Raw genomic sequence first — 14,651 nt, 5'->3', positions numbered from 1 at the left:
ACTTTGTATGTTTTTGCCCTCAAGATCTTGCACTAGTTTAAACATCCGCTATGCAAGAATGTATGCAATCTGGCATCTTGTTTACTCATTTGCCTGTTAAGAGTGTAATTTGGGGAACTTTTTTTCAGGCTGAAATTGAGAAGGTCCTGAAACTTGGGGTGCAGCCTACCCGCATTATCTATGCCCAACCATGGAAGCAGAAGTCTAACATGCGCTATGCTGCCAAGCATCATGTCAGTCTCATGACCTTCGACAATGAACATGAATTGCACAAGGTTAAGGACATCTATCCAGGAGCAAAGTAAGTTTCATTAATTTTGAACTTTACTACTAAGACATGTAAGTTCTTCATTACCTCACCTGGCCATAAGGTAATGATGGCTTATGATTTAGCATTAACAGATCCATTGTATTTTGTGTCCTTCAATTAACTATTTTAAAATTCTCAACACATGAACAATTTTTAATTAATCTGGCAGAGAGCGTCTTGACAGGAAGGGCTTTCAAATTCATATTAGTGATGCCCATCTGCCATTCTTTTTGGTCACCATTACTAAAAACAGACAAGCTTTAAGCACCTTCTCAAACATCACTGGACAGAATTGATGTAAAGTATCATGGCTCTAAGCAGCTAAGACCTTTGAAGTTTTTACAAATGGTGCTGCTCCACCATCAAATAAAACTATCATTACTTAAAAACTTATGAAGCCTTCTGACTTGATTTTGGAGTCGTAACATTAAAGGTCAAGGTCACTAACTTAAGGAATAAAAATATCAATCTGTACAAAAACTTTGCTTGTAGACTGTTATTTTTACCAAAGTTTGTGGATGAGTTGTATGTTGGGTAGGAAGCCTATTGATTTTGGGGTCAAAAGGTGAAAGGTCAAGGTTGATTTAACTGAAAGAAGAAACCTGAGTTTGTAATGGGCTTGCACTTACAATATGGAAGGGGCCTATTGATTTGAGGATCAAAAGGTTAAAGGTCAAAAACAATGTGGTTCAAAGTAAAAAAGAGTTTTGGAGAATAATTTTTATTCCAGAGCAAGTTCCTTGACCAAACCTTGGATCATGGCTCGTAATAAAGAAACCTATGTATTCTGTTGTCTCAAGGTCAGTGTCATGATTGTGGTAAACTGTGGTCTGACATATACTATGTCATTCATGGTACTCTTGTTTAGCGTTGTCTTAATCTAAACATTCTTTTGCTGGAATTTTTTAAAAGACATCATTAAAACTTGAAAGAGGACACTACAGCTTCACAGAACTCATAAGGTCTTTAAAACCTGGATCTGTAAATATAAGAGACACAATGTAAATGTCCCCCCCCACACCAATTTAAGCCAAATCTGACAAAATAAATCCACACCAAAATATCCAGATTTATATTTTAACTAGAGAAGTCACACTGGTGAAAAGAATATAGCAGCACAGTAATAGACATATATCAATATTGGTACATGTTAGCATTTTAAAATGTTAGAGATTAGCATTTCATTTTGATACATACTTTACTACATTGTTTGCAACTTTTCAGACTTGTGCTGAGGATTCTTCCTCCAAAGAACTTGAAGGTCCAGTGTGAGCTTGGCATGAAGTTTGGCTGCCAACCATCTGAGGCACGTCTACTCCTTGAGGCTGCTCGAAACCTGGGATTGGATGTCGTAGGTGTCAGGTCAGTCTGAAACTGGTCCCTATCATATACTTTAACTTCATCACAACCTAGGGAAAAAAATGGGCTGACAATGGTATCTTGAGAATTAAGAACACAGAATTGAAAATTGTGCACAATAATTTTCTAATTTTCTTCCAAATGAATATTATTTTTTTTGGGGGGGGGGCTAGCATTCGAAACAAATTTATAGGCACCTCTGCAGTATATGGAAAGGGTTCTTTACTCTAAATTCATACTTCAGAACGGAACTTTACCCTACTGTCCTTAATGAGTGCTAACATAAAAGAATTTATTGTAAGCTTTTGCCCACCTAGTAAATTAAATAGTTTTGTACTTCAGTTTTCTTAAGTTCGCCATGGTGATCACTTTGTTGTCAGTGTGCACTTGTGTCAAGTAAGCATGGTTACTTACATGTAAGAGACAGACAGACATAGTGAGTACTGATAATAGCTTATTGTTTTCAGTGCAATGGATTGGTGTGTGTAATGTTTGTTTCAGTTTCCATGTAGGTAGTGGTTGTCAGGAGGCCAGAGCATTTGCAGTAGCCATCCAGCAAGCCCGTCAGGTGTTTGACATTGGGCTGGATCTTGGTTTCAACATGAACCTTCTCGACATTGGGGGTGGATTCCCAGGTCAGAGGTCAGCCCCCATCTCATTTGATGAGGTATGACAAAAATAAAGAGAAAATTAAACCAAGTAGAAAGTAAGTTAAATTTTGTTCAGCTTGATTGGGTACACCTCTCCCTTGATAACTCATACACAGCAGGGTCAAAAAACATAGAATACACTATAAGTAAGGGTGCAAGTTGTTCTTTTTTCTGTATAAATTACCTTTATTTGCAAGATACCCAACCTCTGTAAGATTGTTAACATTATTTAAACTGATTTCAACAACCATCACATGTACATAAAGACAAGGTGTATTATGTTGCAGATTTTTTTGTTGTTGATTCAGAACCAAACAAAATTCTTCTTTTCAGATAATGGGGACATTTAATTCTTGAAACAACTGTCAACATTGAAACTTGATTTTATTTATTGTTCTATTACTGGTAGTAAATTATTGGTACCATGATTTCATAGCAAGTAATAGTGAAACTTATTCTTATCCTTGAGGAAACCTCTGATTGCCAATTCGGGAATTTTAAGTGAACTACAAAATTTAAGTCTGAAACTTAATTCTCCACAATAAACTGTATCTGTGAAACAAAGCTTTTTATTTCACCAAGTATTCAGTTTGCTTGGTTGCCTTGCTATCTGATCACATTTGTAAATGACTAGACTAATTTAAGTTAGTTTAATCATATTACTTAGATAATAATATTTATAACACTGTATATTTATAACACTGTTTCATTGGTCATTTGAAATGGGTTGATGTGACACACGACCATGACTCACTGTGACTGCTAGCTCATATGCAGGTCCGATTTGCATGCTCTTTATTTGATTTGATACAAAAGACATAATTAGCATGATGATACAAAGAAGATCTGTTAATTCAGTGCAACAATAAGACAAATACTTCTGCAAGTCAGATATCAAAACATGGCCAGCACTTAGTTAGATTCTTATAGAAATGCTCACAGACATAGATGTGATGGTAGACTGAAATTTTTTAATGTTTGGATACAAGATGGCACATTGTATTTATGATGATTACACTTAATCCAAACTAAAAGATGAATTTCACTTTACAAAACTTATTTAATTGGTATTTATTTATTAAATTGCTGCATCCAGTAGATGTTAGTGACATTTTCAACATTGAACAAAATTTCATTTGAATATTGTTATTTATGGTGTACATGAGAATGTTGTTTTTGAAAAAATGTAATAAAATATATGACTTATTAATAAATGTTGAGAATTTCATGAGGTTGATTCAGATTTCTGGGTATTATCCACAGTTTTCAATGATAAAATGAACAATACCAGTATATCAAGGTTTCAGTGGTATCAATTTTTTGATTGGAATTTTTTATATTCAACAAATAGGGGCCAGTTTTTTGGTATTTTCTAGTTTTAAAAAATGGAATCCCTGCCTTACCCCATGTTATAAGCAAGTTAGTAAGTTGTCAGGGCATGAATTATTAAGGGAGTCATGTAGATAGCAAGATTAAAATTTAGAAACTCCACACAAGGGTCAGAATTTGAGGGCTGGAACTAAACTGCTGAATTCCTGCCCACAAATTCCTACCTCAAGGACAGGATTTCTGTATCCCATGAGAACACTTATGATTATTTCTGTCATTTCTAGTCAAATAAGTGTAGTGGAATAAAGATGGCAGATTATTGATACGGATGTAGCTATAGCAAGATTGTATTTTCGGAAAGTTTTTAAAACTTTAGAGCATAAAATATCTTTTGTGAACTAGATTTCTCTTTATGAACCAGAATAATTTGTTTCAGTATTGAAAACACTTGAAATACTACAGGCTGCTCTCTGACATGGGCAAACTCTGGCACACTTATATAGGAATCGGAGTCAGGTATCACTTTTCTTGTTACAACTTTGGTATGAAGGTTTAAGTCCTATGATAAATATATAGGGTGTTGTCCATATCTAGGATGTATGTCAGGAATTTATTTAATTTTGCTTACTACTAACAGAGGAAATACTGTATATTGAATGTAGGTGGCTGTGGATAGTTCAGCAGTAATGGAATTCCTTTCCACCTCTGTAGTCCAAGATTTGATTTCCACATGATTCATACAATCTTGAATTTGCTGGGCTGCCTGAAAACTGAATCAAATATTAGTACCTTTTGTACCTTTTTATGCAGGGATAAACAAAATAATATTTGGAGAGAGATCAGTTTCTGTAAGAAATAACATTCCTTGAAAACTTTTGTATATCCTTTAAAACTCTTTCAAAAGTCCTTAAAAAACGAATCTCTTGAGCTGCATGAACTATGTCTCAATTTTGATATTTTTGAGGGTATATTGCATTGCCTGATGTAGGTTGATAGTTTACACCACATTGTGCACTAGACCCAAAATATATTAAGCTTAAAGCAAGAAGGGCATGTAAATTTGAGGCTACAAATACCAAAATTCCATTTCTTTAAAAGATTTTTCAAGTTTTTGTATTGAAGTAGTGATCTGTTACTACATACAGTTCATATACAGTGGTCCCCCCTCTTATACAGCCACCCCTTCTGCACTGAGAAAGTGGCCTTATAAGACAGGTGGCCTTTCCAGAGGGGACTAAATTTTTTGTGAGAAGTATGAAATGTATGTAGTAAGAAAGCTACATACTTAAAAGCATTTAATATCTTCATTTAATATCTTTGTTTAAAAGTAACATTAATTATTAAAAGGTTCTTCTTGCTATAATAATAGATGTATTTCAACTGAATATACATTAATCGTTCTTATTCTTGGCGTAATGTGATATGCGAGTGGATATTGTTGTCATGCACATTGCAAAACCATTCAAAAACATCATTTAAATCTTGGTACATACATAATTTTCTTTCCATTTGCTTCCTTTTCCCACTGCTGCTGAATAACCTCCTTATTGGTTATGACGTTTATTTGAGTTTTTTCAACATAAAATTATTTTATTAGAGTCTTTTCTACATAAAATTGTTCGGCAAGTCCCCCCCCCTCCCCACCTTACCCCATGTAATTGAGTAGAATAACTGACTTTCTTTCCAAAATGACATGTCTCCGTTTACGTGATGACATGTTAATGTTTTGTAATGATTTATTTGGATGTTGCTAACTGTATGTGATTGAATTATGCAGACAAAACTTTTGTAGAGTGGACAAAATAAATGCCTTCTTCATAAAGGAAGCGATAATGTGTTGTCACATGATTTTTCAGTCTTTCTCTGGTACCCTGATTTGTTCCAGGTAATTTCTCTGTGTGTGTGTTAATGCACAAAATCTATTTTTAGCCTATATTGCTGACCCTGTTATAATTTTGACAATTACGTCCGGTTGTAATCATCAAAGAGAAGAACTCAACAGATGTGTGAAGCTCAACAGATGTGTGAAGCCCAAAACTATATCATAACATTTTTGAGCCCATTTCCTGTAAATGTCAGCTTTTATAGACAATGATATAAATATTAATCTTAGTGTTACATGTACTTTAGTCGACACTTCTTTCAGTAATGGAAACCTGACATTGGGAGACATGTATCAACGATAGAGATAATCTGATTACTTACCTCATGATATGAATTAATTATTGGTTCTGGATACATTTGAAATAAAAAGTGGCCGCTTGTGAGGGGAACATTTTACACTTTTGTTCTAATATGCTGGCCGCTGGTCACGTTAGAGGGGTGGCTGTTCTTGAGCGGTACTTTTGAACACAAACTCGTCAGTGCCAAGGAAGAAGGTGGCCGTAAGAAGTGGATGGCCCCTGGTCAGGGGGGCCGTTCAAGAGGGGGATTAATGTATATGATATTCTGTCTTTGCATCAAGCTTTTTGTCATTCCAGTGCACTGTATATCTTGTTTAACTGAGTAAGAAGTTAACACTGATCTTTTTGTCTTTTGTCTTATTGAAATTGCGTTTCACAGAAAATACTTTGTATGATGTCTATTTGGTCCTAAGTGAAATTAATAGTGCCGATGTGACATCCAGTATAACAGCTATAGCAACCATCTTAAAAATGTTATTGCAACTCCTGAATGGAAAATCATATCAATATGGAGTTTTCACAAGAAGACTCCTTATGTCATTTATTTGATCTGAAATCTAAATGGTGCTGATCAGACCTCCCAAAACTGCTGCCATGGTGGCCATGTTGAAAATCTTGTTATCGCTACTCCTAGATGGAAGGTCATAGCTTCATGGGGTTTTAACTAAAAGACTTCTCATAATGTTTAGTTGGTCCTAAATGAAAATGGTGCTGATCAGACATTAATATGGCGGCTGTGGGAGCCAGCTTTAAGATCGTGTTATCACTACTATTCCTAAACAGACTATTATGACTCTATGGTTTTTAAATAAGACAAGAGAAAAACCAGCAAGTTTTGTAATATTCAATAATAATAATTCGGTGCTGAAGGTGTTGACATGCCTGTAGTCTTGAATGTACTAATGTACCAGTAGCCTGAAGTGTGATGATGTGGTAACAGTCTTCCAATTAATCACAATAATATAATCCAAGTTGACCTTGTCTGAATTTACTATAACTACAAATAAATGTTTCTGTCTGAGAATATTATTGAAGAGCACTTTGTATTTCCAGGGAATAAAAATTTGAATAAATAATCCACCCAAATGAAATACTGAACACAACAATGCATGTGATTCTGCTTCAAGATTTTACAGCAAGAATGAGTAATTTCTCAAATAAACAAGATTATATAAAAAAAACTAAGACACAAAAGATGAATGAGGGTGTAGGAAAAAAGTAAATTTATAAAGCAATCTGTTACTAAAATTATAATAAGGAATATTACATGGAATGTTTGTTATTATTGAACTATTATTATTTATATCTATATTGTGTGGTTGACCTTGGTAAGTAATTGAGGGCAGAGGCCTACCTGACTACTCACAAAGGGTTTTACTGAGACAACATGTGCAGATGGATCAAAACATTAGAATGTTTTGTGCTCACAGCACCAATACAGCTTCTAGCAGTGCAGCTGCATGTAAAGTCTGATCGGAAATGTTCTCTACATGGTTGACAGGAATATGGACTGTTTTTTGTTCTTTTCTTAATAAGCCTATTGTTACAGACACATTCTTTTGTATCTTCTTAATTTCTAAAGAAAGAGGGACTAATTTGCCTTATTGAATTTAAAATTAGTCCATTTGTGGAAAAGGGAAGGGGAAATGGGACCTATTAAAACAAATACAAGAAGCAGACTTATTCATATGGGTTGGTGGCAGATATATAATTGCACAGATGTGGGTGAGGCAAACTACTTTGATTCATTTGTCTCATTAAAGTGTGAAGAATTTTATGATTGTGAAATATTAAGTTTGTTCATAAAAGTGTGTTACAGGTTTTACAAGTTGCTGTGGGCTGATGGCAGATATATTACTGCACAGATGTTGGTGAAACACTGGGTTCTGCAAACTTCTTTGGAAAAATTTCTTTTTAATCATGGCTATTTGGAAAAAGTAAAGCTTACAAATATGTACCATAATGCAACTTGCTTGATACATGTAAAGAATTGTTTGAAATACTTAAAATGGTTTAAAAGTTATGCTCAGGAATCAAAAATGTTTATAGAATGTTAGATTGATGTATTAATATCAGACTGCTATAACAACCCATGTTACACTCTGGCAGATAAAAAATTAAATCTTTCCTGAATTTCCTTCCAGATTGTAGAAGTTCTGAATGAGGCTCTGGAGCTTCATTTTCCATCCCATGAAGGTGTCAGAATCATAGCTGAGCCAGGACGCTACATGGTTGCTTCAGCCTTCACCTTGGGTGTCAACATTATTGGCAAACGTGTTATTGCCAGTGACCAACATGGAGAAAGTAAGAATACCCTTTAAAAATCTCACCAAGTGCACAGAAATTTTTCCTTGGCTTCTTATGGATTATGCACTGGCAGATCTGGGTCTGTTCAGTTTGTTAGGCGTAATTAGAAGAACAAACAATACAGACTCTGATCTACAGGCACATTATGCTACAGCAGATTATGATTTTTGCTGTTTGCAGTTTGACTCAACTTATAAGTGAGTACATAATGGTATATATGATATCATAAATACAGATAGATTGTGTAATGATTGTACATAACTAGTCATTAATAGAGTTAATTATTTCTAACTTTCCTGAAGTTATGATAGCAATAGTGGAACACACAATTTTATTCACAGTTGCTAAAACCCACAAAAGTTAGGGTCCATTGAAGGAGGATTATTACGAAAGAAGTATGCCCTTTCACTTATATATCCACCAATCTGAGTCCCATCAATCAGGTTTATTGCAAAACCACGAAGAGTTAAAATGCTGAAAAGAACTATTTAGCCAGTGAATCACTAATGATTATAAATCCAGTAGACAACTAAATAATAAGCAAATCAGCAGTTGACTAGTTGTCCCCCTCTACTCCCCAAGGACCCACCCCTTTTAGCTACATGTTACTTATTGTAGTTAATGTAAGTGCATAAACATTTATCACCATACTGACGAATTGTAACCAGACTGAGTGCAGCAGATGCAAATATATTTGTCGACAATCTATAATTGACCAATGATGCATTGGTCAATTATAGATTGTCGACAAATATATTTTGTTTATCCACCAATTTCTTCTTTAAATACATTACCTAGTCATAATACCTTAGGAGAACTACTACTACCTCGCAAATCATTCCAAAACAAAGCTGAAAGTTTTCTGCCGACCTAGTTGGTTGTTGGCAGAGTGATCTCTTTGTATAGGGATTGGCACCAAATCCTGTGAATATCTCAGTTACTTACTTTTGCTGGTGCTAATAAGCAAGATCTCACCATGAAAGACCTCACAAACGCCAGAATCACCTTTTGGAAGATATACCATTACAAGTTGGAGGGCCTATTCACTTCTCAAGAATGCCAACAAAGTTATGTCCTTTGTCATCTTCTCACATTTAATGCATGGGTAGCACTTGCAACCTTCATCATCTATTCTCCTCCTTAATGATTAGGTTGATGGAATTAACAAAATGTCACCATCCCTCTCCGTCTCTTGCTACATTGGACTGGATTTGCAAGGCAACCATCAAAGTCACATGCATGCCACTGGGAAACAATCCTACAACTAAGTGGAAGAGTCGGAGGTAGGTTGATCATTTTCACCAACGTTCCATGAGGCCATCCCTATCTCAATGGCATGCATACAGCTCCCCCCCATCCCACCCTTTCACAGATTCAGAAAGGGAGAAGGCTCCAATTTTTAGTGGCTGAATGGGAAAGATTTATCATGTCATGAGAACCCAACAAGTTTTCTGGAGACTTGGTATCATGTTCTGCACTGATACTAATTCTTGGGCCAGAGTTCTTTAGCTACAATGCAGCGCTTATCAGTTGGTCTCAACCTAATCATATTCAATCAGTCTGTTACACTCTTGGGTTTGTGATGGAATGCAACTACAGGTCTAATGCCATTCATTGTGGAGTATACACAATCAGTATGGACTTGCAGGAGGCATGATTTCACGCCCCCAATCAAACGGCTTCCAGAAGTTCTGTGATTCACCTACAACAGGTAGCAGACAAGTTATCTTTTGGAGCAAGACATGATCTCACATGTTACACTTTTTCGTTTCAGTCTTCTTGTCAACAAGAACATCTCTGACTTCATATTCTTTCAAGATTTGATTGACTAGTTAGTGTTCAAGTAAAAGAATGTGTTCCCCAGGAATGAGAATTGAATTTATGCAATTGTAGGTTCCATGCCTATTTTGAGCAATCCATTTGCTAGAGAATTTCTTTGCTGGCTGAGTTTTGCCCATTGCGTTAACGGATATCTGGTCACTTTATTGGGCTCCCATAATATTTATTACATGATCCAAGTGGAGACCTAATCTGGGACCATTGGGCCAACTCTCACAATCTAGAATAACATGAGGCATCTCAAAAGCAGGGAAACCACTTTGGACTTGTGTTGTCAATACATCTGCAAGCACAACCCTTGGCAGTCACAATTGCTTTGGGGCCCCGAGTGGCCGAGTGGTCTAAAGCGCTCACCGTTACGGATCACTGCCATCTCACCTCTGTCTGCGTGGGTTCGAGTCCAAGGCTCGGCTAGCGTGGGTACGTGGGAAAGCCTGCCAGTAGCTTCTCGTGGGTCGGTGGTTCTTTCCTGGGTATTCCAGTGTTCTTCCTCCACCAGTTATACTGGCTGCCATGTATAGCCTATCTTGTGCTGAAAAATGGCGTTAAACCCTAGAACAACAACAACAACACAATTGCTTTGGATGCAAACACAGAGGGCTGGGGGAGCTAGTCTCCTACCATTTCAGACTGCCATAGAAGTGTGTCATTATTTACATATAAACATCATCGAGATGGAAACCACCTTGAAAGGTTTCATTGGTGTGTGGAGAACTACACTGGAATGGAGTTCTCTTTCTATCTGATAATTTCACCATGGTGCCTTATCTTTAACAGCAATGCAGAATAAGTTCTCAGACCTTTGTATTATTGTTTGGGATTTTGTAAAGTGGTGTCATCATCAATGATCAACATTTAAGTGTACATTTACTTTGCTGGTTAATGTATGGGCAGACTTGTGCTTCTGCAAGAAGGAAATAATACATACAGAATGGTCTCTTCATCCCTCAGTTTTCACTAAATAGACACTCAGTGGGATTGACCTATGATGGACCTATTGGTGACAAGGTGGAATGCCGAAACCTCAACCTTTGTCTCTGAAAAGGCCTGAATAATCAATGCTGTTTCTATCAATTTGGAATGGCTGAATGTATACAATTCTCCAACACCTCTGATCCAGAAGGGGATAAAGGAATCAGCAAATATGTTTCCTCATTCTGATTACTCCTCTCAGATGGGAAATATTTGAGCAGCCTCATCAATCACAACAGAATTCCCAGAGCTATTCCCTCATCTGAATTAAGAAACCATGATATCTGGTGTTTCACACCTTTAACCCAGAGTTGCTGAAGTTACATATTGGGATCTTATGAAATCCGCCTTTAAGAACAAATAGTTTTCACAACAAGTAGTGGAGTAACCTTCAAGTGAAATGGCTATTCACCTTAGAGGTGTAGGAAGGCAATGGAAAATAATCTCAGTGGAACACACAAGAGCATTTTATACCAATGTAGGTATACATGACTCAATTGCTAACTTCTTATGACTCTTTGATGAGAAACAGATAGCATCAATCACAATTAAACCTACTGCTCCACGATCACTGCTATCATGGAAGAGAGGATATCGAACAAACCAAAGATCTATCTGATCTTCTATTCATTTGGATTCCATCTGGCCAGTGACATTGGACCCTTGACCAAGTGGAAGTTATAATGGGTATTAACCTGGAGGAACAAGACACCATTTGAACTCCTGCTTCCTCACTACTTTGGCAGTCAGTGGGCAATATCAGCAATACATTGGTGAACCCATCTACTTGGAGTTCCTCCATGATGGATCAATACCACTCATGAAGCCCCCCGGTCTCATTACTAAAATAAGCTTCCATTCCTGAGGAATTAGATAATGGTAATAATTGCCATTTATTCTGGACACATCATCTCAAGGTCATTGACAGGACCCAGTGTGAGCTCCGAAATGGTATTTCAGGAGTATCGAGCTTTTGATTCAAGGGAGATCTTGCCTTATTTTAGTTCTCTAACTACCATTACCTTTAAGAGGGGAAGGATGATATATCATCATAGACATTTTCATCCTAAATAAAGTGGTCTATCCTGTCCTACATATCGGTCAAAACCAGTGAATTTGCTCATGAAGTTAGTAGTCAGCACCATCATTGCATTATCATAGATTGCTGGTCCTAAAGGCTCAAGTTGATCTAGAGGAACCTTTACCCAAAGGTTACCCTTCTAGATTGTTCAACAGCTTCATGACTTCTGCTAGATTTGCAGGAGGGAAATTTTTCCCTTTTGAAGTTGTTCTCCAAAAGTGGAATCTTTTCCAGTCAGGTTATCTAGAAGCTGTCTCACATACCTAAGGGGACCGGAGTTGGTCTCTCCAAGGTAACAGGATGTATCTCCCTCCAACTGTTACCTATTATTCTAAGGTATTATGATTGGGTAACATATTTAAAGAAGAAACCATTTTTCTTGTAGAATGTTTTTTTGTGAATACTTACCCATTCATAATACACATACACCCTTCCAACCTCCCTGCAGTTACATCTACATAGAGAATGCCTAATGCTCAAGTAGTAACTGAGATACTCACGGTATCATGTCGCCAATCCCTATACCAAGGGGAGACCACTCTACTTGACTGCCTCCTAGGCAGGCAGATAACTTTTAGCTAAAGATTTTATCTGAGAGAGCTGGATTTGTGAGGAAGTAGTAGTTCTCCTAAGGTATTTTGATTGGGTAAATATTCTTGAAGAAACATTTTACTAGAAAATATTGGTTTCCACAGAGTTGAACACACACACACACACACACACACACAAACACACACACATATTAAATACAGCTCAGTAATTAGTAGGACTGTACCATGTACAAAAACATAACATTGTCAAAATTTATATGACTAATAGTCCATGAATTTAACTTTGATTAGTATATTTATATGTTGTTTCATGTGGGAAAAAATACATGATGTTCATGTCTACTTCCTGATTGTGATAAAAATTTCCAAAGATCTTGCCATGGCATCGAAGTGCACAAATCATGGACAAATATTTACAAATGTGCTCACTTGGAAAGCAATAATGCATGAGAATTCCAGCAAAATTGTTGAAAGTTACACATAAAAATACACTCTTTGCAGTATAGAATTATTTTTTCTGTTAAGATAAACTGAGCAAATAAATATCTAAACAAACATTTTAAGAGTAAGGTTACTTATTTAATTAAAATACCATTCCAAAATACACAGTTGTAGGTAAACACTTAAAGATGCTTGGAAATATCCATAATTATTTATACCAGGATGGGAGGTGACTACTCTGTAATATTTGCAAGAATTGTGGGAAATATAACCTTTTACATCAGCTATCTGCTGTTTAAAATGTGGATGTCATCAGATTGCATTCATTTTGGAGCAGGTGAATTGTGGAAAATTCTACAATTTAACACTCAAAAGGGTCATTGAAGCCAGCTAAGCTAGCTATGCATATGCCTTTTCAGATAGTAGATTGTGAAATGGGGTTTTCAGCACAGAACACTATTCATACACAGATAAGAAACATATTAAGATCAGACACAGTCAATGGATAATGCTTATTCTAGAGGGGGCATCTTATGAGGATTTTCATTTCAATCGAGACCAAAAAGTGGAGGATGAATAAAGAGAGATGGATATTTACATATTAGATAAGCAGTGAAATATGTCAATTTCTGTTACCTCCCCTCCAATCTAATTTTGGTGACAAGGGGGAGATCCCCCATTAGATAAGTCCTGGCATAGTTGCTTCTCAAATACATTTGTATATTAAGAACTTGGTGTACTTTAGTTACAACTAGACCTGTGTGTTGTACAAAAAACAAAGAAATGAAATAAGGAAACTTCAGGCATTAAGCTATTGATTTCTATATTATTGTAAATGAATTTAACTCAGCAGTAGTGCCAAAATGATAATGTTTACAGTATTCAATAAGGTTAGATCTCCTCCAAGTTTGGATAAGTCTTGAGTGATATATATGCAGTGGGAGCAGCAGTTGCTCAGACGTTAAGGCACTGAACTCACGTCCAAATCACCACCATCTGACCAGTCTGAATTGGTTACCATGGTGTGTCCTTTGGCAAGATAATTTACCTGACTAGACAAAATATAGCCTTCAAATTGTTGCTATGCAAACCAAACCAAAATACAGATACAGACAAAATTTTATAATACTTGAAGAATAGCCACAAAAGTGTGTAATTGTAGTTGATCAGAAATATAAGCTCAAAAGGATTAAACGTTTGTTCCTAGAAATCAACAGAACTATTTGATAAATAGTTGGTAGGTAATTATGTTATCTCAAGATGGTTCAGTCTTGGATAGCTTGATTTGCAAATGCTGAACAACTAAGATGCAGTCTTATAGGCCTTAAAATTTTAGCTCAGCTGATCCATTTTCCGTCATCCATCCATCTGTTACTCACTACTTCTCCAAAACTGCTTGAAAGATTGCCATGAAACTTGACAGACACATTCATCCCTTGGTCTTTCTGGTACTAAATGAAAATGGTGCTGCTTGGACATCCATTATGAAAATCTTGTTATTGCTGCTCCTCCTGATAGGATGGTTATATTAGCATGGGGTTTTCACTGAAAGATTTCTTATGATGTCTGGTTGGTCATAAATTAAAAAAGGTGCTGATCTGATGCCCAGTATGGCTGCCATGGCAGCCA

General features: G+C 36.3%; 1 protein-coding gene across 5 annotated transcripts in view; it reads left to right on the top strand.

The window, feature by feature from the left end:
• The window catches only part of LOC149806745 (ornithine decarboxylase-like), a 135,242-nt gene that overhangs the window by 78,444 nt on the left and 42,147 nt on the right, over positions 1-14,651 (top strand). For all 5 annotated transcript variants that reach the window (XM_089957112.1, XM_089957105.1, XM_089957119.1 and 2 more), the window contains 4 exons: positions 129-301; positions 1,535-1,672; positions 2,171-2,336; positions 7,976-8,135. In XM_089957112.1, coding sequence (XP_089813238.1) covers positions 129-301; positions 1,535-1,672; positions 2,171-2,336; positions 7,976-8,135 — 637 coding nt within the window. The remainder of the gene's footprint in view (positions 1-128; positions 302-1,534; positions 1,673-2,170; positions 2,337-7,975; positions 8,136-14,651) is intronic.

This window comes from Sinohyriopsis cumingii, chromosome 1 (assembly GCF_028554795.1).
Source record: "Sinohyriopsis cumingii isolate HCF-2022 chromosome 1, ASM2855479v2, whole genome shotgun sequence".
Classification (NCBI taxonomy): Eukaryota; Metazoa; Mollusca; class Bivalvia; order Unionida; family Unionidae; genus Sinohyriopsis; species Sinohyriopsis cumingii.
This window is presented reverse-complemented; position numbering and strand designations above follow the sequence as displayed.